Source organism: Passer domesticus, chromosome 11, assembly GCF_036417665.1.
Source record: "Passer domesticus isolate bPasDom1 chromosome 11, bPasDom1.hap1, whole genome shotgun sequence".
Taxonomy (NCBI): domain Eukaryota; kingdom Metazoa; phylum Chordata; class Aves; order Passeriformes; family Passeridae; genus Passer; species Passer domesticus.
Window position 1 is genome coordinate 16,262,763 of NC_087484.1, and position 27,472 is coordinate 16,290,234.

Here is a 27,472-nt window from a genome sequence, read left to right on the forward strand (position 1 = left end):
AAAACAGGTACATTGTTTGAGAGGAAGCATTATACAAAGAAGAAAACAATTTAGCATTGCAAGGCTTTTTTAAAAGATATACACAATCATAGAATCATTCAAGTTGGGAAAGACCCATAAGATCATCAAATGCAACCATTAACCTGGCACTGCCAAGCCCACAACTAAATCATGTTCCCAGGTGTCACACCTACATGTGTTTTAAACATTTCCAGGATGATGTTTCCAATGCTTGACAACCCCTTCCATGAAAAATTTCTCCTAGTATCAATTCTAAACCATCCCTGGTGCAACTGCATAATTCTACAGCATATTCTATACTTGAACTCTGAAAAGGAGTTCCTCTTGATGATTTATTTTTAATTTTCTACTGAGAGAAATGGGTAGATATCTTGTTAGGGTCAGCATAGTCTGATGAATCCATATATTAACAATTACAGTACATTGCATTAGCATGTCAACCACATAAAGTATACTTTAAGGTTAATAGAGTATGGTTTGTCATTTATTAATTAGATGACATGTTGAATATTTTTATTCCTTCGGAATGAACTCCACTTTTCTCATTTGAAACTCAATACAAACATGAAAGGAAAATAAAAACTGCAGAAGAAATATGCAACATATCCCGAAATTAAATTTGGCTGCACTACCAAAATATTTCAGTGACATGCAATTAACTGGAGACAACAACTGCCAATTTCACCTAGTAAAAATAATTCCCTTCCTGTTCCTGCATCAGCTGACAGTTGTATTGGCTTCTCAGCTTCTACCTATGTCTTGCCTTTGGCTCCAACCTCATCAACATTTAAATGGTGGTCTCTGAGGAAACAAAGATGTTTTCAATTCTGAGCTCCAGATCTTCATCTACATTTATCCATAATGCATCTCAACCCGAACTGCTGAACAAGGGAATTATGCCAACAGTAATGTCACCATGCACAAACAGCAGAAACAGCCTTCAGCCCAAAGGCCAAACCTTTGCTCCCTTTGCCTGTTTTTGTTTCAACAGCCCACACATACACACAAAAATAAAAAATAAAAAAATAAAAAAAGCTGAACTCTGGTTACCAAGATCCTACTTGAAGCTTAGACTTGAATTTTAGGCTCATTCTTTCTCAACTGGGAAAAGAAAAAGAAAAACAAAGAAGAAAAGATAAAAAAGTTTAAGAACCCACCTTAAACTAATATGGTGATTTTTCATTCCATGTCATGGGCTATACCTTGAGACCATTAATCTATAGATCCTCTGTAATTACATGTAATGTTCTGGAAAGCCATGGAACAATCCTACCAACCACTCTCTTTTACTCCTGATGTTTTTCCAATAACTAACAGTGTCCAGTTTATCCATACTTTATGTTTTTGGAGTTTTTTAGGTATAATTAGAACTGATTCAAGAGCAGCAAGAATTGAGAAGCTTTCTGGTGCTCACCTCCAGAAAGTACATCATAGACATCAAGCTTACACAGCCACTGCCTGGAAACAGCCTCCTCTGGGAAGTCAGGCTTCCTCTTTTTTCACTGCAAAACTTCAGTCCCACTCCCACACAAAGCCTGCCCACCTCCTGCTAAAATATAAAGAAACCTAAGAAAGTGGTCGTAATTACAAAGGTGACACAGCTGAACAAACCACAGAAGAAACCTCTCATGTTGTCACCCTCTGCAGCATTTCACCTTCTCTTCACACTCCTTTTTAATGCAGATTCCCAGCCCTGAGACTTTGGCCTCAACATGCAGCATCAGACATTAACTCTCTAACACAGCATGAAAAGTGACAACAGAAATTTCCCAATAGTGAAGTCAGAGAAGAGGCAAGAAAAAAGGAATTCACACAGTTAGAATCTGTTCTCCAAGATGCTCCTGCATCAGCTTCCAGAAGGAGTTCTGTGTCTAAGAGAGATGGGGTGGCTGGGCCCCTGCTGCTCCCCAAATAGCTCATCCAGGCATTTCCCTCCTGCTCCCATTGAAATGCAATGCACTAATGCATGCTCGACAGCGTGGCACTCTCCAGATGGCACAAGTCTGCTCTAACTTTTTGTATTGGAAAGAAAATTTCCTCATTGAACCTGCATGACCTACAGTGTGCTGTCTTACTGCAGTTTGGATTTCTGCTCCCTTTCTATCGAGGTTTACCTGGTGTTTTAGCCAGCAACCTCCACTGTGGGTTTTTTTAAATAAAATATAACACATAGCAGCACAGTCCTTGAGAAATACTGGAAAGAAGGGTAGGGCATCAGAAGGACAAAAAACTGATCATAAAAATGGTGTTCACAATGGGTAATTCACAGACCTGAGGTAAGGGACTCACAGCATGATGTTCACAACTACTGAAAAAGAAGCAATCTTTTCATTAAGCATCTCCATGAAGGCCTCAGGTCAGTATGATAAATACAGGATTAGGAGCAGTTTGTTTAAGCACTTAGCTGAATTAGAGCATAGGAACAGATATCTTGGCTCCTTCCCAGGCCAGTCACCATCAGGGATGTTGTTGCAGTGAAAGAGTTTGTGCTTGTAAGAAGCTGGGGATACATGTTCCTTTACAGACACCTTTGTGTAAGGAAATCAAATCAGGAGATGTAGACATTGTGGTCTTCTATTATGTTATTTCTAAGAATGTCTAACCCCTAATTCTAGTCCCAACTCACATTAAAGCTTGATTATCTGGTTTCATTGGCATGATGAAAGAAATTCTCTTTGTAGTCAATAGTCTGCCCATCAGAATCAGAGATAAGGAAGAAAAAAATCCTGGGAAACAAGGAAAGCAATTGATAGAACACACCTGAAACCTGCGATTGCTGCGACCGATTTGTGAGGCGTGCGTTTGTGTGGGGCCATCAGCCTTGGTCAGCTGCACAAAGGCCCCATAGTGACAGAGAGGCACTGGCTGGCCACGTCCTGCTCTTGGGGGCAGCTGGGGCTGCTGTGGGGTGCCCAGCCCCAAGGCCTGGTGTGGTGTGACTCATCTACTGCCCAGCATGCTCTGCCAGGGAGTTCCCTGGCCAGGCCTACCACAGCGCAGCCAGGCCTGCCATAGCGCGGCCAGGCCCACCATAGTGCAGCGGGGCCTGACATAGCACAGCCAGGCCTGCCATAGTGTGGTTGGGCCTGCCGTAGCACAGTCAGGTCCACTGTAGCGCAGCTGGGCCAGCCACAAGCATGGTTGGCCTGCCATAGCACGGCCCAGCCTGCCATAGCGCAGTCAGGCCTACCATAGCACAGAAGCTGGGCCTGTCACAGCCCAGCCAGGCCTACCATAGCGCGGCCGGCCTGCCATTCTGCAGCCCGGCCTGCCATAGGGTGGCCAGGCCTCACCCCACGTTCGTGGCACCGCAGCTCAAGCTGCGTAGCTGCAGGCTGTAACACCAGCCGGCCGCTGCTGGCGGGAGCAGCTCCAAGCCTTCCTCTGGCTCCAAGGAAGGGGAATGAACAGGTGGCGAATGTCCCAAGAGGGAATTCAAAGAACAATTCGCTTGTGACAGCCCCTCGCTCGCTGCTCAAAATTGAGTTGCTTAATGAGTGTTATTCCACTAAGGGTTTTTTTTCTGCTTCATTTCTTGGGACCGTTTGAGGATAATCATTGACAAAAGAATGTGGGTTAGGGCTGTGCAATTGTTTTCATGCTTCCCTCTGCCCGCTATTACAATAACTGCTCCTTTATGTATTTTTATACTTTTTTTGGTGGCATAATGGATGATTCTGACCTCCTTCTTTTGAGAAGCCTGCTTGCCTCTGGCTTCTCCACAGAGGTCAAAACGGAGAAGATTAGCCTTGTTTTCTGCTTCAGAGGTAACGCTGTTTTCCTGTAAGCAGCTGTGGGCTGGACTGCAGAGTCAGTATTTCAATGTGTTTAAAAATGCAGAAGCTTCAGTAAATGCAGCTGAAAGATTTGGTAGCCATGAATGAAAGGGAACAAGGTTTTTACTGAGCTGTGCTTCCTCAGGGAAACTGAAAATATGGAGCACAAGTGTAAGCACAAAATGTAGGGGGGTTTATGGGTCTGAAGTATGTATTCATAAGAAATTGTAGCAAAAACTATTAAGTATAAATAACAAATGTAGCATAACAGCAAGCCCAAGAACAGTGTTTTTAATGTGATAACAAAAATAAAACCAACAACCCCACACCCCCACCACTCTTACGGACAACAGGAATAACTGCTGATCCGAAGGGGTTTGAGCAGCCTAAAATGAAATATTCAAGACTCTCCCTTAGGGTCAAAGACAAGTTTGGTTAAGTTGGCTTACTTTCTGTTGTTAAAGTGTGAGTTTCTTTGACTGGAGTTATGAAGAATATAAATTTGCTATTCCTCTAATGACCACAGCAATAGTCTTGTCAAAGCATTTGCTATATAGTAAGTTACCTGAAGAGTTTGGATATTCATGTAGTCAGTAACTTTCTTTGCAAGTATATAAATGCATAGCACTTACATGGAATGTCTTCAGTTGCTATTTATATAGGAAGGCCTCTTAGAAAACACCCTGAGGAAAAATAACACCTTCATGCTCCATACAGACAGGATAAATTATTTTATTAGACTTGTAATTCATTCTCTTAAACTGTAATTTTACCTTTGTTAGAAGACAAAAACTCTCATGACCATCTCAATCTGCAAAATCTCTACCTCTGCATCCTATTCAATGCTCTTGCTGTAAGGCAGGTTCTTGGAAAAAGATTCTTTTGTGAAAGGGTCTTGGAGTCGAGTAATTTATCTCAGAGAAGTGTGAAACTGTAGTAGAACATTTTAATGAGACATTTTGGCTCATGTCTGTCCATGCTGCTTAAAAATTGGCTGATCAGGTTTTATGACTTGTAGGACCATTTTGCTGCCTGTCTTATGAGAACATTCTTTGTAATTTTTTCTTTCTAAAATGAATTTAACACTTTGAATGTGACAGGTTTATAGCTACAAACAGTGGGATTTTCAAGTCGCTGAGGGAAATGTGGAACCCAGAAATGCATGAAGCAGGTCTGATTTTAGTCTTATAGGGCACTGAGAGTAAAAATTGTGTTTTCTTTAGAGTATTTAAGATTTTTTCAATATCAATTTCTTTTTCTATGAAACAAAACCAGAAACTGATAAACACTCTTTTCAATGCTGTTGTTTCAAAAAGTCTGCTTAGCCAAGACCTCTTTTGACTTTTAGGTGCATAGAAGATTGAGCTCTGTGATTCATAATGAGTCAGGCTGTTAAGGTTCTTAAAGATCTAGAACAAATTTCCAAAAGGCTGACATATGTGAAAATTTTACTCTTTCACGACAGCATTCTGAACAGCATGGCTTGAAAAGAACAGTGTGTTCTGACCTGCTCTAGTCTGTAACAGCTTAATCATACTTTCCCTCTCTGTGCTTTTCTTACATTTGACAATGATAATTTTCATTCCTTTCCTGTCTTTGGCCTTTTTGTTGTGGCTTGCAGCAGGAGCACTGTTTGTGCATAGTGCATCTTTGTTTTACTACAGGCCTGGTCAAAGAGTTTCAGGAAATCATTTGCTGTCTCTGGCTCTGTTTCCTGTTCTGCAAAAGAGTGAAAATGCTATTGCATTGTAAAACTTGTGCAATATGCTTGTGAGAAGCCAGTAGTACTAAATGCCTTTTGATTTCTAAAAAATCATCATTGTGATACCACCAATGTGCTTTGTGTAATGCAGGTCACTAGTTACTTGTATGGGTAAACAAGTTGTTGATTCGACTTCCTGAGGATTTACGTAATATCTTATTTTTTCTCAATATACATAATTGTAATTTATATCTTATGTATCTTAAAAGTAGAGACACATTATTCTTTTTCATCACATAACTGCAGCTGTTTGCTGTTATGACCTGACAATGCATTAGAAATGCTCTTTTCATGATTGGGGGCATAAGAAACTATTAGATTTTTTCCCTCATAACAGGAATTGAAGTCCATTTTAAAAGAGGTTCTTTTTCTTTTTCTTTGTGCTTCATGCATGAGTTCTGGACTTTGAGGTTGGGGCTTTTGTAATTTTGTTTCATCAATGCAAAGAGACTTGGGGTGGTAAAGGTAGGAAAGCCCTCTTGAATGCCTAGTAAGAGCATCACTTTGCTAGAGTGTGGTATGGGAGTTCTTCTCAGCCTAGTTCAGTAAGACTGAAATGAATTTTGACTAAATGACTACATGCATTTTGACTAAATGACTAAATGTATTTTAGCTGTTTCCCCAGAAACCATATTTTTAGTGATTTGTAGATTTTACCAGTCATTCCAAATGTGTTTGTTCTCATTCCATTAGTGCTATTTATGTTCAATTAATTTTTTTTTCCATGGTGGTGTTTATTTTAAATAATTCATTAAGGAAGTATTATGCTCTTTAGCCTTCACTTGATCAAGCTGCATATATTTGTTATATTTATTGCACTTTATCTTTCTTCATTGAAATTGAGGTGTGCTTTTCTACACAGGGACATAACCATGTCTTTCAGATGCTTGTCAGCATTCCCCTAGCACAACATAAGCTCACTGAGTTCTTTGAGACACTGATACTTTAAGTTCAGCAGAGCTGAGCAGCATTATGCCTGTAGAGATCATTTTTTAGCTGCTTAATAAATTTATTTTATTTGTCAAGTTTTAGTTCCTGTTGTGTGTCATGTTCCACTCAAAAGGAAATTAACTCTTCACTCATTTCTGCTGTTAATTCTAGGAAAGCTTTCTCTGTCTGACTGCTGCGTTGGGGAAGCGGTGGCTGTGATGATGTGACATTGTCAGTTTTGTCAGATCTGGGTCATGTGGAGCAGGGTTCCTGTGCTTGCCTGGTGGTTGTTACTGAGTTTTTGCCTGTGCAGCCCAAAATCATGTCTGCCTTTGTTTGTGCAAGTATTTCTGCGTGCTCTTGATTACCTTACAGCCTGTGTCTGCACTCAGCCCTTGTTCATTCTTATTATCAGTAATCCTTGTCCCACTTTTATCCTGACAGGAAGGTTTTCAAGTGGAATACTAGTCTTTTGTCTCAGGGATTCCAAACATTATATTTATTTTCCAAACATAACGTTTATGTTTGTGCCTAATGTAAATTCTACTTTCCCTTTTCTCCCCTACTCCCCTTACTGCTGAATGATTTTCAGCTGTAATGTGCTCTCCAAGTACAACTTCTAGAAATTTTTAGAAGAGTCTCAGAGGCTGAAGAAAGAACAGTGAGTTATTTACATATCTGTATTTTGCCATGTAGATATTCTCTAAGCAGTGGATTCAAGACAAAGCAATAGGTGTGGGAATGGACCATTCAGACAGGCACTGACATGAGAGGCAAAAATAAGTGGGGGAGGAGGAAGTGCCCCACCACCCACTTTTTGCTATAATATACCTGTTCACATGACCAGTGTTTGTCAAAAAAAAATCATATTTTCCATTTTTTATTTTTTTTAAGTCTAATCTTCTATATATTTTCTTACTTTTGGGTTTGGTGTCTATTTGGTTTTATGCAGTAGGATTTTTTTAAAGCAGGCATTAACAATTTACCTGTCAAGTGAACAGTTAAGCTTGCAAAAAGACTTGGGCACAATAGCTCTGCTGCATTGTCCTCTCTGAGTATCATCTTCTATTCTTCTTAGGATATTTAGAATCTTTTGAAGCTAGCGATCTTGGAAAAGCTGCCCAGGTTGCAGAGCTAAAGGAACTGTATATTTCATAGAGTTTTTTAGCTCATTTATTTTCACTGCTCTGGTCTTTTCAGTAACTGGAGCATAAAGAATCATACTCTACCTTAATGCATCAGAGGGAATACTTTTAATTTATCTTCAGTTTGTCAAAAGGCAGCAATAAAAAATTGAAAGCCATTACTTTTTCTGGGGAATAAATCCTGACAAAATATTGTGAAGAAATCATTTGGGGTTCAGCTAGTCAAAATATTCTGGAATTAAGTCAGAACACCCTTCAGCTAATTTCTGGTTAAGGAATGTGCATTCCCTTTTTTTTTTTCTCTTTTTTAAGATTGTTAACCCCCTTGTAGAAATCTTAACGATCACAAAGTCTGTTTGGAGACAACTGTGAATGAAATGTCACATCAACTTATGCTGTAGTAATAGCAAAATATAATTAATATTTTTCCTCCAGCTAGTGCCAAATAATCAATAAATGTAAGTAATTTTTTTAATTCATTTTCTTCCATTCAGACAGAAAAAACTCAAATGAGCAGCGATTTTTGAATCATTAAATGATTTTTAGAGATATTTAGATTTCAGGACAGAGATATGTTTTAATGAAAAAATCTTGGGACTTTCAAACTACTTAGATCTTTGTCCCATGATTGTAGTGTACATATATATGTCATGATTACTTGTCTCCAACAAGTATGAGTTCTTCAGAATCCATAGCAAGAAAAGACAAGAAAGCCTTCCCCAGTTTTAGTATATCACAGCAAAGCCCAGCACAGCAAATATTCATGCTGCAAGGATTGGGGATCTACTTTTCCATGAGTTTCACTGTACCCTGCTGTATTCAGGCTTTAGAGCATTTTCAAGTATGTTACATAACCTGTTAGAATGCAAAACTGCCCTTAGAGACAAGTTTTGCATAATTTTGTACATTTGAATATCCCTGGAATTAAGGGATTCACCACCAAACCTACAGCTTGGAAAATGCACTGGTTTGATGGCTCACTCATCTCCAGGAAGCAGGAGTTAGTTGCCTATAACCCTTTGCAGACTGTTCAGGCAGCAGAAAACTGCCTGCATCCCTCTCAATTGTCTGCCTGGGGAATTAAGATGAGTTAAGATGTGTTTCCAGCAAGTTTTTCCTTTGAAATCCCATTATGGCCATTAAGAATGTTGGGATTCAATCGTTAAACAGAGTATTGTCATTATGGTGTTTCTGAAGCACAGCAGTGTGTGCTCGTCAAGCTTTCGTGATCCATCCTCATGAAGAAGAATTTTGGGGACAATGATTAATGACGTGTTAGGATCAAATTGGACAGAAAGATTAAGTGTTTATAAAATAACCAAACAGTGACAAAGGAAAGCGTCTGACTGTTGATTAAAGGTATTTGCAAGTTCAGGGGAGCATGAAAGAGAATTAGTTGTTTAAAATATCAAGACATTTTACTGTGTGTTGGGAAGAAGACTGTGGAAATAGAAACAGCCTTCTATGAACCCTTATACAGAGACAAATATTTTTCTCTTGGTGTGTATTCTTAGTGTGCCAGCAGAAATGCTGTAGTTTTTTAGGCAAGCTCTTGTTCTTCCTCATTTTTATCTAAAACAAGCCATTTTGCATTTTGATCTTTGTGCATCTAGGATATAACACTTTGTCTTTCTGCCTTTTGAGGTGGAAACAGCGACAGAGTAGATTTAGCAGCAATGTATTATGATGATGTTTATCACACTACCATAATTTTCCATAGGTGAGAGGAAGGGTAACATATCATGGGCTTCGTATATTTTAAAAAACAGATCAGTGCAGAGATGTCCATGCACAGAGAAATGGAGCAATTCTGCTGTGAATTCTGTGAAGTACAGTGACTGAGTGACTGATAGTTCAACAAAATCTTGAAATTTAACAGGAAGAGCAGATGTCACTCTGGAACAATTTTTTGTAAATTAAACATTCAGGGGGTTGATTTTTTCCTCTCATTCAAGGCAAAATATTTATTATTTACAAAAATGGAAATATCCCTTCATTATCTGCATTACTGCTATCCCAGTAGAAGGTTTATGTGTCTTTTGGGCCTCTCTGCAAATTGGTGTTTGAGCAGTTAAAACTCAAAGCAGTAACTGGCAAAATCTGATTCATCTGCTCTAGTTTTTTCCTGTTTACAATTTTGCAAGGCAGCCAGAGAGTTTCATGCAGCACTGCATATAACTGCAGAGCTGTCTCCCTGATTGCTTGTTACATTCTCCCAAGGGTGATGGAAATCAGCAGAGGGAGGGATAGGGCTCACTGCTTGTTCCAAGAGGTGGAATCAGTGTACTTGGTGAAAAGCGGGGATGAGAACACAATGTTAAACTGGAACTCAAGAAAAACAAAGAGGAGCTTTAAAAAAGGATAGAAGTTGTTTCTTTCATTTCTTAGTGTGGAGGTGTCCAGATAAAAACATATGTTTCCTGACTTCCCTACCATCTGTTCTAACCTTTATGTGTACCTCTTGTGTCTGTAGGGAATAGAAGTGCTAACTTCCAATCTAGGTACCTAGCAGCTCTGCATATGGTGTCAAACTGACACCTTTCAGCTGGAAACCTGGTTAGAGGAAATGAGGAGCCTTGGTGACAAATGCTACACCCTATTATAAGGGAAATGCTTTTGTTTTCATGGCTGGGAAGTTTTCCAGGCCTTCACCATGAGGGTAGATAGGGAGTAATTACTGATTTTCTTCAGTAAACCGCCGAAGAAAAAATAATGTGGTTTTGGGGATTTGAAGAAGGTGTACTTCAATGTAATTGTTGGGCCATCAGAGTTCTGTGGTACAAAAGTGATCCTGAAAGATCTGAAACCAGGAACTAAATTTCCTGAATTAGCAAAACTGACATATATGTGAAAGTTCTTTCAGGCCAGAGCATGATAGCATTTTGCATTGTCTTCAAGTTATGTTTAGATTCAGTGGCTGCTGATAAACTCTGAAGAGCTCATGCTTTAGGAATTAAAGGATTGCAGGGGGAAATAGGTGAATTATGAGGTACTAAAACCTAACTGATGTTAGAGTGTTTACGTCATTTTAAATGGTCCAAAGTCTGATCTAGTTCTGTTATTTCAAAGGTAGAACACAATTTTTTCCAGCTGACTTGGTGCATTGAGACATACAGCAGGACTTCAAGATGTGTTTGGCTTTTTAGGAAGATATGAAATTTCTGTATTAATCATGAAGGATTGATTGCTTTACATGGAACATCAGACATAACGGGTAGCAAGTCCAACCTGACTTTGCCTCCACTCCCTTCAATGATCAGATTATTTGATTGCCTTAAAAATATGAGAAAGCCTGGGCACTGTTTATCAATAGTTCTTACAAAATGAAATTCTCTTTTTCATTACTCAGAGAAATTATGACATTTGCCTTTATTTTCATAGCTGTACTGCTTGAATACTAAACATAGACGCTCAAAATCATTTTTATGTACTTTATAGAAATAACTCATTTGTAAATGAAATGATGACTATATCCATCATCCATGACAACTGAGTCATTTGCAGCTGTTCAAAATGAGAATTGACACTAAAAGCCAAGGATGATTTAAGGGAAATGACAAAACACTCCTGCAATAGTAAAGTACTGTGTATTTTAAGATGTGGTAAAGCTAGATAAGCGCTTAGCTGCACAATTTTGATTTAACATGAGGAATTTAAAGGCATCTTTACAAAGTCAGCACCTGAGATAAGTTATTTTGTATCTTGAATTCAACCAGCCCTCATTTTTGTACTTCTTATAAAGACTCATGCTTTGTATGAGTATGAAATATCCATAATCCATATCGAAATTTATGAACTCAAGAGAACAGATGAGTCTGAAAATTGAGCTTGAGCCCAGGAGGGCCCATCCGGTGCCTGCAATGGTAGTCACGATAGTGGGAAGGGAGGAGTCAGTCTTGGAGGATTCAGACTGGGTAATCTCCAAATTCTGACTTGGTGGATTCTTCTCAGTGCACTTGGCTTCCAGAAAACACCTTCTTGGTACTGCTGAAAAATGGGGAATAAAACACTTTTGTTCTATAGGCAAGCAGTGATTTTGGATTTCTTTCCTTTGTTTTTTGTGGATGTTTACTTTTGCAGCTGGTCATCTGTTTATCAGGTGAATGTAGTTTCTTTGGGTTCCTCACTCTTAAGTTCTCTTACTGGATATTGAATCCTGTGTTCTTTTATTGGATTGGCTATATCATTTCCTTTGAGGTGTGCTCAGGCCTCAAGTGGGAGTCCAGTGCCTCTGATAGAGAAGAATAGGAGAGAAAAGTTACCTTTGCAATCTTTGGGTACTAAAAGCAACACAGTTGTTGTTGGGTTGCTTGGATACCATACATGGAAAATGCAGTTGTACCTGAGCAGCTCTTCTATCTTTGTTGGAACTTGGCAGCATCAAAAGGATTCAATTATTTTTTGTTAAAGTGTAAATCCAGGGTAACTCCTCTGAGGACAGGAGTGTTGCCTGCTAAGAGAATCAAGACAAAGATGCCCTGCTACATTCACAGGTCCTCTCTCTCCTTTTGGAGCTCCTCCATCTGCTGTAACCTATTTCTGTCTGTAATCTCAGAGCCTGACTTTATCTCAGAACAAGGTACTTTGCAGTTTTGAACTCAGTCCTGGTTTTATATTTGTTCTCAAGTTTGTAACTTGTTTGTACACTGCTTGCAGAGAAAGCTCTGACCTTGAGAAATGAGAGAGAGGAGGGGCAGCAGGATAAGGAATCAAGGAATCAAAGCGCCTTAGATGATAGGAATCACAGCAAACTCTTCAACCTATTCACTACAGCAAGAGATTTGAGACTGGGGTCCCAAGGAAAGATGAAGAAAGGTTTGGTTTCTCAGGAGGCTGCTTTGTAGCTCACAAGATACTGAAGTTATGGTTAAAATCCAGTCTTTGAGTCTGAAAACAGGAAAGTCAAGTGAACATTCACATTGTATTTCCCTGCAGTTTAGAGTGAGAATGCCTAACCTACAGCCTGTGAGCCAAAGTTGGCCACCAGCCCAATTAATCTTGCAGAATATTTGCCACACTTTTTCCCAAAGGTTTTTAGATGTGAACATGAAATTGTTCCAGGACGTGATTGCTGCTGCCTTCTTTTTCAGTCTTTCTGGACCCTTCCTTATTGCTCGACTTCAAAAATTCCTGGGATGACATGATCACTGATCCACAGTTCTTGGAGACTTTTCCAGGCTTGGGCCCTGGAAAGAGTGCATTTCTGAAGTATAACTTTACTTTTTCTCGCTCTATTTTTTATGTAGGTGATAGCATTTTGACCAGTTACCTATACTATTTAAATTGCTGTTTGTTATGTAAAGATTATGCCCACCCATGGCGTTTGTTTGAATTCCATTTTATTTCTGGTTACCATGTTTATGCCAGCCTAATTAAACGCTGTTCTCCTGTTGAAATGTTGCATCATTGGAGCCAAATAATTAGATTGGCTGATGATCTGTGACACAAAGTTTGTTTAGTTTTGCATTTGCAGCTTGCTTTTGGGATGCAAAACTTCATTCCAGGTCTGTCAACAGATGAAAACATAAGTGCAGTCAGTGAAAACTCCTGCATGTTTGTGGGAGATGGTGGGCATGAATCCTGAGGGTCTGCAGCCCTTCGTGGGTAGGGCTTTGAAAAACATTGAGCTGCTATTGTCTGTTTGATTTTACCTTTGCAAAAACAGCTGGTGTTTCTTTCTTCCCACACTCCTATTCTTTTCCCTTCATAATTAAACACTAATATTTTATTAAATGAAATCTAATTACTCTGGCTGAATGCATACCCTTTATTTTATTGAAAAGAAGAGAAACTATGAAAGAAAAGTAATTATGTGAGTAATGTAATTATGTGCCTCGTGAGTGGTGCTGCTTCTTTCAAAGCCTTGGTGCTCTTCCTATTGTATTTTTTTCTCTAATTCTTCTTTCTGTCTGAGCTGGACTTGAGTCAAGACTGAAAAGGGAAAGGCCTGAGCAGATTCTGGGGCTGGGTTCTCAAGGTGCACAATAACCAGCAGGACTCAAATCTTCCTGCACTCCCAAAGAGGAGGCCTAAAGAGCTCACGTGCTCTGCAATGAAGCTGTGCTGCAAAGCAGATGCTCTGGCCCATCTGCTGTGTTTTTCTAGTGGCACAACCCATTTGGCACAGGCTGCCTTGCACCATGTGAAAGGCTCTCCTGTCCAGCCTGTGGAGAGCCAGCTGCAATGCAGGGAGGGATCATCGATCTTGTGCCGCGTGCTGCTGCCTGTGCTCGCCATGTGAGGGGAGGTGGGTCAGCCCCCGTCCTCACAGGAGATTTGCTAAGGACCAGCATTGATTCTTCATTCTACCTTCTGCTTTCTCCATTAGCTGACACCTGGCTCTTGCTATCCCAGGCCCAGGCTTTTTGTAGCAGGTGCAAGCTCCAGCAGTGCCAGGCGGGTTCTGTGCATGGGCTCCTGTCTTGTTTGATTTGTAAAAGGAATGCCTGATGGAAAGCAGGCTTCTCCTAACCTAATGTGTGCCCACATCCATTCTGAGGAGTGCTTGTTGACAATTTCGACGGTATTTATTACTTTTTATTCCATCTTAATGTATAATATTATCATATCCTGGTTTTCACTGCTCAAATTCCTTTTCAGATTTGGAGAAAGGGACCATTGGTTTCAGTGAGAGATTTTCCAGCAGAAAGACATGGGAAGTGGGATATCCTGCCTGGTAGGACCGTCAGTTTGAGAGAAATCTGGACTTCAGTTTCAGTACACAAGTTTATTATATATTTTGATTTTTAAATGAGATTTTCTTGTATAAAAATTAATGTGGCATATATAGGATTCCCTGCTGCTTTTTTCAGTAGCATTAAGATGATGTAGGAAAACATAATCCAAAGATGTGTAGCAATACTGTTCAGCAAGGAATTATTCATATTTGATACTGGCACCAAGGTACCAGTCTCGGGATTTTTTCCCGTCTTAAAAAGTGTTCTCATTCTAACAGGGATGTGATACTGCACTGGAAGGCTCTGTCTTAATCATGGAAATTGGTGAATCAACTCACTGGTTTTTAAGAGGATTCAGATGAGATCCCATCTTTACTGGTTTCATGTGCAATACCTTAACACAGGAGAAGCAGAAATCACTTTTCAGCCCATCGCTTTGTGCCTTAGAATTGAGAATGGAACAAAGAAAATGTCTAAGCTTACAGTGCATCATGACCTGTCCTATACAGCTACATTATTTATTTTGTCTTTTGTACAATGTGGTGTAACTAGGGAAGTCAAGTATATACATGAGAAAATTATTTTTAAATAAATTTAATTTGCTTTTTAACAATTTCTTATTTGTTGTAATTACAAATAAACAATATGCAGTTACATTATTACCAAGGACTTTTAAAAGGAACCATAGCAATGCTGATTTTAGTTTTATTTTACCTAACATTAGTTTGAGAAACGAAATAATCTTTAACCAAACTTTTCCTCGACTAGGTAAGTGGTCACTTCAGATAAAGCAAAGAAATCAGCTAGTAAAAGGAATAGAAGTGGATTACTTTGGGATTTTTTTCCCTGAAAATACCATTTAGAAAAATTACATACTCAAAAGCTTTCTAAGAATCATTAAATATTTAAAGTTAGTTCATTAGGAGTAAAAAAAAAAAAAAAAAAAAAAAGAAAGAAAAAATTAGGTCTTTAAATCCTTTTATCTCTTCAGATGTGAGGTTGAGTGTTTAATCACAGAAACCCTTGGATGTTTGTTGCTGATGCACCTGTCAGCTTTCTTTACCAGTGTGGAAAGCACAGTAAATAAGGCTAATTTTTCTTTTTAGGTTCTAGGGAAGAAGCTAAAATACAAGAGGGGAGTAGAGGAAAGGAGGGGAGGGCCAGCTCCACAAGAAATTTAACATCTTGTAAAATAGAGGGCTTGAAGGTGTCAGGAAGTGCTAACCCAGCAGTATGGATTGTGCTCAGGGTGGGCAAATGGGGTCAAACACTGTCTGGTATTTTGACATGAAAGCCCCAAAGGGTGCAAGGCTCTGCTGTGGGAAAGCTGTAACTTTGAGAGACTTGCTGATGTGTAATCCTTACACATGCACAGCTGCCACTGGCTGCAGCAAGCCCCCCACAGCTGCAGTCACACCCTGCGTGGCTGCAGGGCGCAGGAATGCCCTCACCGTGTCTGGGAGTGCCTTGCACGCCCTGCCTCGCCCTGTGTTTGAGGCTGGCAGCTCGTCCTGCTCTGTGCTGAGCTGCACCAGCCTGGTGAGCAGCTCGCTTACTCCACAGTGTCACAGTGGATAGTTTTCCAATTAAGGACTGACTGTTAAACAGTAAGTTAAATTGCTGCTCTGACCTTGCTGTGAAAAGCCACAGGGGTAGCCCTGACACAGCTTTGTGTGTCAGGGTTTGTTTCTTCATGGTGAAAGGTATCAACACAAGTCTGGCAGAAGGGTGGAAACCAGGACCCAGCTATACAGAATCCCTTTGCCTTTTCTCCTGAAAGAATCTTGGTTTGTTCCCTTCGTGCTGGGGAAAGTAAAAAGCAAATTTAAAAGACAAGTGACACAATTCTTTCCCTAGATACTGGTTTTCTCCTTGTCTCCTCTCCAGCAGAGGCAGCTGAACAGACTGTGTATTTGCTTTCAAGCCTTCCCAGAAGTACAGCTATGTATTTAATTCAGCCTTCTCTATTTCCCAACATGAGGGTGGGGATTTTTTGTTTTGTTTTTATTTCCCATCCTAGTTTTTCTATCAGAAATATCTCTTCTATTTTTGGATAAGGTTTTAAAAATATATAGCTATATAATATGTAAAATATAGTCAAATCATACTGACAGCTAAGAAAAAAATTACACTAGAGGTTTTTGCTAGGTACTGAGAATAAAATCACAGTGGAGTGAGCCTTCAAGTGAAAGCTGACATAAAAGGGAGACAAGCTCAGGAACTGCAATAAGCATTCAATGCAGAAAATTTTCATTTGGAAATTTTTTGAAGTTCAAATGTTTAAATTAGGGGAGATTTCTGTCTGTGTATGTTCCTGCAGCAGCGTCATAGGGCAGTGGCTAGAAAGATATGTACTGTTTGTAGAGAAATTTATTTAATCATTCTTCCAGCCAGATGACCTGACTTCTGTAGAGATTTCCAGGAATCCTGGGTACAATTGCCTTTCATTTTCAGTGGATAACACTTTCAAGCAGGTCCTTGGAACAGTCATTTCACAATGAGTCCTAACACACACACCTGGTTTTCCTGAAGCAGAAGTATACAGTCATGTGTGTTTAAACTTTGCTGCTCAGAACACCTTGATATGTGCAGTACAGGATGGGGGAAGGGCAACAAACAACAGCAAAAAAGGAAGAGAACAGGCCTAAAACTGCTTTGACTACACAAACTGCGGGAGAAAAGCTGGCATATGAAAACATTTCCCCATTACTGCTTGCTGAAGTAAACAGAGCAGCGGTGACAGAAACCGTATAGATTTGTGTTCTCTCCTCATTATCTGCTCCTATTTCTGATGAGAACATCCTCAAACTGCATAGCTGGCAAAACCCCTGTTGTGTGCCAGCCACTTGGAGCTGCTAATGAATGCTGATATAGGAGAAGTGCTCCAGTAATTTTTTCATGTAAATGGGATCGACAGTAGGTCAGAGACAAACATGAAAAGAAGGCAGACATTTAAAGAGAATAATTTAGTGAGATAATTTGTATAATATTTTATTCCTTTCATAGACTAAAAGAAAAGCCTCTGAAAAATATAAATGAGAGAGTAGACTGCAACAGCCTGTCTGGGAAAGCTACAAGGCTCTGTATAAGGTGACATTTGAATCAATTAGATAACCATCACATAAGATAGCCAGGCTTTCAGCTGAGTTTCAGTGGACAAGAGCAATGCTTTGTCTGCCCCTTTCCTTCCCCTGCCCTCCAAACTAATATGTGAAAGAGAGGAAAATAAGGTTTGGGCCATGTCACTCTCACTCAAGCTTGCCACAGGAAGGTGATATGAATTGTGTACTATGAGCCCTGTCTTAAGTCAATAACTACTCAGACCCTCATCTGGTACAGATTACTTAACCCCAGGGAGGTCATCACAACATCACTGAGAGTGGGCAGCTTTGTCCTGTCTAATGTTCACTGATGGGTTGAACAGGTATTTAACCTCTGGTTTGTCATTCACTAGAGATTTCTGAGATCACCTTCTGCACTGTAGCTTTGTTCCCCAGTGTGCAGCACCTGCAGATGCTTGCTCTAAAGCAACCCAAAGGGTTGGTCCCAGTAACAAAGAAAGGATGTAGTTGGGTAAATCAGTTTTAAAGCCAAGTTTTTCTTTCTCTCTAACATTATTTATGCTGAAAAAATAAAAAAAAAAGGTGATTCTTTTTTTTTAGGAATTTGCTTTTTTAGCCAAATAGAGAAAGAAATATCATTGCAATACTATTTTAACATTTTGCAATGTTTTGTGTTGGTATGTGTAATTATAGATTTTTCCTAAACAAAACCTGGGTGCTTTAAGCATTGCACAAAGTAGCTAATGGTTAGTATTTAATGCTTCAAAATACACAAGTCTCCTTGAAAATGGGAAGGTGACTAGTTCTCTGATTGTGTCTCTACAAAATTCAAAGTTATTCTGATTAGATTTTTTTAATGATCAGAATAATTGCCTTTAGCTGCCTTATACTTAATGTCTATGTTCTGCATCAATATGCAGGTGAACTAAGTGCATAACTCCCTGATGCTTTGAAATGATTGCAACCCTTAATGTTTAAGAGCCTGTTTCTGAGAGATACTGAATGCCTTCGCTTTTGTTGAAGTGTGTGTTCAAAGAGCTTGGGGATTCTCAAGGAGCTGCCTTGGAATCTCACTGAACCAGAACCTGAAAATGTTCAGAGTAAGCCATGGAAGAAAGCAACCAGGACATGACCTGTGTGAGCCCTGCAGGGGCCAGTTTGTTATGGATTTTATGAAATAATTGCCTGGACAGAAAGACAGAAATCAAATCAATCTGTGAACGTTTGATTACATATTCCAGTGCCCCTGAGGAACACAGCATTTTCCCCAGGAGAATGTTCTTTCTTCCCTTCTTCACAAACTTCCTCTCTCACTAAATGTTCCCTGATACCAGTTCCCTTTTTATCCTCATCCTGCCCCAGTTTCTATGGAGAGAGCCCTCTCCATAGAGGGATAGCTCAGTCCCTTGGGACCACAGAGACTTCACTGCAAACCCTTGTTTGGCCTGGTTGCTCTGATGCTTTAAGCCTGGCTTGCCAAAATCCAAGATGAAGGCCTGAGATCCCAAGGCTGTTTCAGCTATCCAGTAGATGTCATGTTGGGTTTCCTGGTGGATAAAAATGAGCCTTCATTGAGTATAGAGCTAAATCTCAGTGTCCCATCTTGAGCTGCATATGGAGCTGCTCTTTCTCTGGGTTGAAATTTATTTGTGTAAAGTAGTAGAGTCCTGCCAGAAGACAGAATAAGCCATGCAAGAGTAGTTAATAGGATGAGTGGATAATTACTGTGATATGCAAAACAGGTCTAGTTTTCCAGTCAGACTCGGCCAGAGCAATGTGGGTTAATTAGAAACTGTATGATGCTCGAGTGCTTAGATGTATTGGTGCTCCTGGATTTAATATCCTATCAGGGCTAAGGAGCTATTTCCCTTAAAAATTTTATTAAAATCAATACCTTCATGAAATGCTTTCATTTAAACTCATCAGCTTTTTCTCATGGGAAAAAATGCTTTGTCAGACCATTGACCATTAGTTCTGCTCATCAAGCTGAATTTGTAAGGCTTGTTCAGGATTTGCAGCTTAATGAAGGTGATGGCTGGGTTGCTTAGGTTTTCACAGGACCGGCATTTTTTTTTTTCTTACAGTTGATGGTTCTGATGCTGAAACGGTCAGGGTGCTGTAATAAATCAATGCTTTCCTTTCATTTTGTGCAACTCGTGATTCCTTTCTCCTTATCCAAATAAAAGCCCTAGGTGTTTTAATGGGTTCTCTCATGACCAGTTAAAATGACATTCACAATGGGGTGTGTATGCCATTCTCTCCTGTTATCTGTATCAGTAAAACCCCTTTGTTATGCTGCTATAAATGTGTGCAGGCTGAATAGCTGCCTTGACCACACAGTTACAGGCTGTGTCCAAGTGTCTGCTGCATCTCCAAATGAATTGAAAGTTGGGAGAACATTTCTGGTAAAAATTCCATATGTATATTTACTATTTGTGTTGTGTTCACTTTTGGCTACTTGTGAAACCAGGACTTTGACCTAGAGGAACTGAGGCAGTTTTACATTCTGATATTCTGGGGGTGACCGTGTCAGCCAGTTCTCAGGAGCAAGGTCCAGGAAGTCAGCTGTGGGATGGGCATGGATTGAGACGCTGAAAACAGAAACTCCCAATGCTTATGGAGACCTAAATACTGCAGAGTCTCCTTTGTAGCATTAGCAGAATTACCAAACTGTGTAATTTTTTACTGTTCCTCAGAGCACATGCTGGAGAAGACCTAAAATCAGCTGTCTTTATTACAGTCTCACCTACTAAGCATCTTAAAAGACCCTGTAAAGCCAAAATGTCCCAGGTTATAAAAGGGCACAGCTTTAGTGATATCAAGAGATTTCTAGTGATTTATGAGGGCTGCAATATGGTACTACCTTGAAAAAAAAAAAAAGGGAAAAAAATCCTCTGTAGCAGATAGCAGCTTGCTCTGTCCTCTAATGAATTACACAGTGTGCAAGACAAATGAAACACTTAGATATTGTTGAAATGACAGTTGTTGTTATTGAGCGGGGTATGGTGATAACAGAAGCCAAATTTTATAAGATCTTTTTCTAATCTTGGAGTATAGATTAATGCAAAAAAAACCCAAACCAAACCAAAACAAACAAACAAACAAAAACAACATCAAAAAACAATTTAAAAAAATAGACCACAAACCCACAAACATCTTTATGTTTACAGGTATCAAAAGTAGCTTTTCCAAAGAGTATTAAAGGTCTTGAACAGAAATCTAAAATTGTTTTTCCTGAATTGAAGGATTTTGTGTTGGTGGGTTTTTTCATAAAAAAGCTGAAGAAGCATGCATGGAAGTGAATAAGAAACTTCTCATAAATAACTGAGTTCTATCTGTTAATAATGAATGAGAACTGAAACTAGGTTGTATCTGTGTTATGCAGATGGGATGTTTTAGCCATTTTTATTAAAACTCAAAACATGTGAATTACAAATATATGCAGAGACAATCTCACAAAGGATATTAAAAATCCTTGTGAATGTTTCTGGCATAAGAAAACTTTTAAAAAACCCTGCTTTCTCCCTGAGTTATAATGACAGTTGAACTTTAAAGTACTGGATATCTGAGTGAGTGATCTGGTATTGCATTCAGAGAAAGGGAATAGAAGAATAAGAGGTGAATAGGCGAGGGTGAATATTTACTATTTCTCTCAAAATTAAAGACAAAGTAATGAACAATGATAAGACTCAGTATCAGATTTAACTGCTCAAGGAAAGTGCTTCTTATGCACACCAGGTAATTAAATCTTGGAGCTTGTCACAGTAGTAGAGACAAGATATAATGAGTTTAAAAGAAAAAAATAAATTAGCAGTTGGTAGCCTTCAGTCATGATGGTGCAGAATAGAAATCTCCTTTCCAGTGGATGGCAAAACCTTCTGAAAGAGGAAAAGATCACATTTTGATTGTACTGGGTTCTCATTCTGTATTTGTAGTCTACACCCAGCAGCTCTTGGAGGTAGGATGTTGAATTTGAAGAACCTTCAGTCTTATAATCCATAAGAACTTGTTTAAAGCATCCAGGGGACCTGGATATGAGAGAAAATTTTTCAGTCTGTGTTTAAAAATGATCCTGTATTTGTCTGTGCAATGTGTGTGGAGATAGAGCATTCCTATGAACAGGTGCAGAGCCTATAGAAAGGGAACAAGTTATTTCAGTGCTTGCACCTCATGCAGTCCCTGAGGGCACCTGGGCTGTGTCTCAGCTTTGTGATGGGAGCAGAACAAGTGGTGATTCATTTCTGTGGCAGAAAAAACAGTGGTACACCTGTTTTTTCTGCCACAGAAATCCCGTGTGCATAGGCGGAGTTGGTGTTGGTGCCTTGTTATTTTCCAAATATTCAGAGGAAAAGAATGCCCTCTCCGTGGTGTGAGACAGCCTGGCCACATGTCCAGGGGCCAGGACTGAAAAATTCCTGTGAAGTGCTTCTCCTTAATGTTGTTTTAATCTTGCTATACAGCAGTGGCAGTTTGGCACAGTGGAAAGACAAAGTCTGGCTCTGTTTGTGACTGCTGCTCCCTTGCTGAATGAATTTGAGTAACTCAGCTTGGCACTTCCAATTTTTTTCCTTGCTTTTCCTGCTTTGGTTATTCAGGGTAAGCAAGATTTGTCAATTCCCTGTCTAGAAGACACAAGCTTGGATTAAGGCTCTTTTCTTTTTAATTTTCAACACAGTTCACTAGCTTGGGCTTGGTGCAATGGCCAGTGTGCTGGGTTACCTGTGTTCAATAACTTCCATCTGAAAAACCCACCTGGGAGTGACTTTAGGATAGAGTCACTTTTTCCTCTACATTTTTGTGCAGTAACTCATGGCTGCATCCTGCATGCACTACTATTTATGTGTAATAAATAATAAAACTTAAGAATAATCAATATTTTTAAAGGAACTGCAGTGTCTCATCTTACTATCCAGTTTTTTTATTCCCAGCCCAGTCAGCAGCTGTACTACAATACACTAACTTCATAATCTTTCTACTGGGCTTTGTGAAAGCCTTACTAAATTTCCTTTCCAAGAATTAGACTAATTGCAAATGTAGAGCTCTCTGTGGAATTGTAATATATTTAATCTAAGCTAATGCAAAAGATAGCAATGCTACAGATGCTATTTTTAGGCACATGGCCTGAAGTTCTATAAATTTTTAGAGATGTTATCAAACAGCAGTGGAATTTTACAAGTGACACTAGTGGGAGTGTTAATTTCCCAGCATATTTGTAGGGCTCAGTCTGACAACTGCTCAAAGTATCTGGCTTCAGCAGCCATTTAATTTTTCTCCTGTATCACCCTGGCTCTTCCTGACTTGGAGGATGGTTTCAGGGATTTCAGTATCTCTATATTATCTTTTCTGCTTCACAAACAGTGAAGTAGAACATTTTGCCTATTTTAGTAATACATTTAGAGACGTTTACATAATGAACTGGAGCCCAAAGCAGAGCCCACTACTTGCTGTTATTACTAACCTTGTGATCAGGTTGTTGTGTGCAGCTGTAAGGTAGAGGACCCCCATCTTTTCTGGCCCTGATTTCATGCCATAGATTGGGGTTACACATCTCCCTGGTCTGCAGCAGAACACAGTAGTGTCACGCTTTGTTCTTTCTTGCTGTTTTTGTGGAGCATGACAATGGACCTCCCTGCAAGTGACTGTGGGTCAATTTAGAGTCCAATAGTGGCTCATAGATTAGGGAAACAATCACACTGCAGTGATGGAGGGGTTTTTTTGTGACTAATTTTGGTGCTTTATCAGTCTTTTAAGGGCCAGAAGTAATTCTGGCTTTTAAATTCCTAAACCTTGAAAGGTTGGGGGATTTATTGTTGTTTAAACTGAACCCAGGTGCATAACTGAATATTCAAGTGAAAGCTCTCAATCTGCACAGCATTGAAGTTTTAATATGAGACTACAAATTTTCATTTTCAGCTGTTTCTTGATTTGCTGTTTCCTAGGAGTAGCAGAAATTTCAGCATTTTCTAGCGATTAGAAAAGAAAACCACTGTAGTGGTTTTCTTTAAGAGGAATGTCTTTACTGCACTCTTTCCTGATCTGAGGGGGTCAGCCTGCAACCAGCATGACTTTTTAACTCTCCTCTTGTTTGAACAAAAGTAGTGTTTAAATTGTGCCAGTATTTTAAAGCACCAAAACCATGTTTTATCAATGCTATGCAAACCAAGACCCAAAGCATTTGTGGCTTACAGAGCACAATAACTTTGTTGACAGAAATGGGTATGAAAATGAGCATTACCTTTCTCCAGGATGGACTTGATTTTGTGTCTTTTATGTATATAGATATGGTATGATGGACCATTAAGGATTTGAAAAAAAAAGTGTAATTGTTCCTGTTAGGCTGTCACTAACAGAGTACAATGAGGACTATCGTTCATTGTTGTTTATTTTAAATTTTTTATCTCAGTATCTTCAAATATAGTAACTTTTTCTTGTCTGAAAGCTGAATCTATAATTATCATTGCTAATGAAATATGACAAAATTACCAGTAGAGTTTATATTTTCAAAATTTGTAGCTCATGTAGAATCTTCTGTGAAGAGCTGTTGCATATGCCACCAGGGTATACATGGTTTATGCACCTCTCAAACTTTTCCTGGCTTCCTAAGGCTAGGGAACAACTTCTGTGATGTAAGGTATTATACACTGTCATGCTGTGCCATGCTGTCAGTGACTATGCATAGCTGCTGCCCCTGTCACTGCCAGCACAGTAAATTGGGTGCATGGTGGATGATTTTGTTACCAGTGCACAAATGTGCACACCCACATTTATTCAGATGCTTTTCACATGCCCATGGATGTATACAGACAGAGAGAAACCACGGTGTTTGTCACCATGAAGTGTTTTTTAACACATGACAAACAAGTGAGGTTATTGTTGTATAAAACTGCAGAATCAATCTTTACTATTATGTTTATTGCTATGAAGTTACATTAACTATGTTTTTGTTATCAATCTTCTTGTGATTTTTACCAAGTGCTTCCATTGTGTGTTTTAAGAGATAATAATGTAATTTTCATACCATACTAAACTTTCCCAGGGTATTTCTTCAGAAAAAGCTGTTATTAAAAGAATTTTATGGTGTTAATTTCTTTTCTGCCTCAAAAAATCTGACAGTTAAGACAACAATCAAGAATGTAATGCATGAGTCATGTTCAAATCCTGTTAGTTCCCCTAATATACTGATTTACTGATTTGAAGTTTCTCACATTTTCCATTTAATTATATGAGATGCCAGAAAGTTTTGTTGTGGAAAAGCCAATAACTTCAGGCTACATTCAGTGAAAAATATACTCTACCCTGTTTCATAATCCCATAGATCTGAATTAATCCCAGCTATGGAAAATGAAATTGGGTAGGGGGTCTACTTTGATAATTTTGAATACTAACAATTAGCAAGTCTTGTAGAAATTCTTTTGAGGTTATGAGGATTTGGTTGAAGTCACTTTGGGAAGAATGAACACAAAATTGAAATATGATTACAGAATATCTCCTCAGATATCTTAATGCTCCATTTTTCTATGTGGAAAACCATAATGTCCAGCTTGTGTCACCATAACAAAACTTCTGTATTCAGAGATATCCTCTAAAGTGATAATACTGTAAAGCTATATAAGAAGTTATTGCCCCATGTCCCAGTTTACTGACAGTTCACCTGTCCTATTAGAGGTCAGGATTTTCAGGTGAGTCACGCAATCAAAACAAAGCAAAACAAGAAGCATTTTCAAAAATGCTTGTGTAGTTTGTGTGCCGCAGGTTTGAGAGTGGGAATGAGCAGATGGAAGCAGAGAAATGTCCCGATGTGGATTTTCAGCTGGATATTGACAAACTGGGACCACACCCCCATGGCCTTGTGATGGTCACCAAGTGAGCTGAGGCTGGTGCTGTTAATGTTCGTGGTACCTTCAAAGTAAGGGCAAATACCTTTGTTGTGTTTTGTTTGAGTCTGATTAGACAAACACTGGATCTGTTTACATATTTCTGAGCAAAATGCAGCTCCATTACTGATGTCAGTGGATTTAACCTCAGCTGATTTATTTACTGGAGGGTAATAAAAATTCCTGCCATATAAGGTAACTATCTTAAGCTAGATATGTCATAAACACATGGTGACAACTGAAAGAAAAAACCCAAAGGAGCAGTGTGTAAAGGCAACCCACAGAACATGAAAATGCTAGTATTGTTAGAGTCATAATTGGGTGAAAGTGGAAGGAAATGCCCTTTTGGGCTTCAATATGTTTGAACATAGAGGGATTTTATGTTGCTAGATTATGCACAGTCTTCTATAAGCATTTTTGCACCACTCCATCATTTTGATGATGAACATGTGTGCTTGTGACTTCATTCTGTGCCGTATTGTTTGCTGGTAGAAAATGTCAGATTGATTAATGGTGCTTTTTAACAAAAAGGAATATTTCAGCTATTCTGATTATCTTCTTTAAATGACTGTCCTTCTTTGAAATGGCTTTTCATTTTATTGGCCTTACCTTTGTTAGATCAAATGACAAACAGCAGAATTTTGCTGGGTTTTTCAGTTTTAAAACACTTTCAGTAAAAACAATTCAAATCTCAAAAATTTCCAAATGGAAAATAAGAAAAATGAAAAGTTGAAACCTCTTCTACAATGGATGTTTGTTTAACCCAATGGAGAATTACTACAATTCCCAAATTTTCCATAATTTGTTTTCATTTCCTGCTTCACTTATATGGCAATATTCACAGTAGCTGTTAGATATCTAGTAACTCAGTGAAAATGAGATTTTCATGTTTCTCTGGCGACAACTGATTTGTGCTTGGGACCATAAAAATGTCTTTTATGAGGGCATAGATGGATAAGACATATGGCATTGGTAAAAATTCATAGCTAGGGTTGCCAGCAATTTTTTTGTTTGTTTTTTTCCTGTGTTCCACAGAAAAAGCTGCTTTCCTCAAACAATGGATGTGGAACCATATGAAATGAGGAAGTACATAAATCTCTGTATTTTCTGTTTCTGTTTTGCAGCACTGGTTCTGCCTAAAGTCATTCCTAAGCAATCTTAGCTGGCTCCCTTCTGTGATTTACTAGGTTTGTTCATTGTGTCAAATATCCTGATCCCACTGAAGATTTTTCCGTTTATTTAATGAAATTTTCATGGGTTGACCCAAAAGAAGTCTGTTGTAATTATTAGTCTAAAGTATATGCATGGCCAGAATCAGGGAATCCAAGTCATGGTAACTGAGCAGGAGCAAGCAGTCACTCCCTTCTGGTCAACACAAGCCCTGCAGTCGTATTGTTCGCTCAGGCTCTGAACTGGGCCACTTGTGGGTTTGAACATAACTGTGGTTAAGTTCCTTGATGGCAGAAGTGATCACCTCTAAAAGCTAGGATCACTTCTGCCGTGTTGTATAATCAAACAAGTATTTGGGGAAGGAAAGAAAGCTTTGGCTGCTTTGAAAAGACACAAAGCAAAAAATGTCAAAACAGCGTGACTGAAGTGCACTTTAATGAATGTGAATAATACAAAACTTATTTCTGCAGACAGGCTTTTCAGCTGAATAGTCTCTTCAGTCTACTGTGTTTCATTTTGTTAGCTTATCACTGACATTTTAACCAATCCTTCCCAGGGTCCATCTGGTGGTCCATCTGTCTTCAGCATCCACAGTTCACTGTGTGACGAATGACGTATACACTATTAAAGAATAACAATTAGCTACAACATTAAACATAAAGGTTACACAAATTGCATACTTCTGTTAACAAACAGTGTCACACGAAGGCATGAAGAATTTAGCAAGTCAGACAGTAAAAGTACACTTTATATCACAGAGCAAAACATATTTAGGTCAACTGATTTGCTGTGATTTTTTTTTTCTACCCCTCGGGTCTTCTGAATAACAGATGTTGGCTGTACAGTGTTTTGATTATGCAGAACCTTTTTAATGCAGTAATGTTCACTATAAAGGTCAGATTTACATGCAAAACAAAATAGTCAAATTATTCATCAACCAAACATTTGTCATTCACCATGCATTACTTCAGGCTAATCACCTTGAAGCAGGGAAATTATTGGACCCTTCTCTTTAAAAAAGCATAGCAAATTTCCAGTTCAGCTGCAGTGTGAGC

The 27,472-nt window shown here is 39.0% G+C and overlaps 1 protein-coding gene and 2 long non-coding RNA genes across 4 annotated transcripts in view; 1 reads left to right on the forward strand and 2 right to left on the reverse strand.

The window, feature by feature from the left end:
- Positions 1-2,922, reverse strand: part of NYAP2 (neuronal tyrosine-phosphorylated phosphoinositide-3-kinase adaptor 2) — a 162,242-nt gene extending 159,320 nt beyond the window's left edge. Inside the window, exon 1 of the mRNA XM_064385943.1 lies at positions 2,782-2,922. Coding sequence (XP_064242013.1) covers positions 2,782-2,837 — 56 coding nt within the window. The 5' untranslated portion in view covers positions 2,838-2,922. The remainder of the gene's footprint in view (positions 1-2,781) is intronic.
- A 390-nt stretch (positions 2,923-3,312) lies between these two features.
- The window catches only part of LOC135278969 (uncharacterized), a 72,544-nt gene continuing 48,384 nt past the window's right edge, over positions 3,313-27,472 (forward strand). For both annotated transcript variants that reach the window (XR_010346342.1, XR_010346343.1), the window contains exon 1: positions 3,313-3,432. This is a non-coding gene — a long non-coding RNA (uncharacterized LOC135278969). The remainder of the gene's footprint in view (positions 3,433-27,472) is intronic.
- Positions 26,896-27,472, reverse strand: part of LOC135278970 (uncharacterized) — a 42,894-nt gene continuing 42,317 nt past the window's right edge. Inside the window, exon 4 of the long non-coding RNA XR_010346344.1 lies at positions 26,896-27,038. This is a non-coding gene — a long non-coding RNA (uncharacterized LOC135278970). The remainder of the gene's footprint in view (positions 27,039-27,472) is intronic.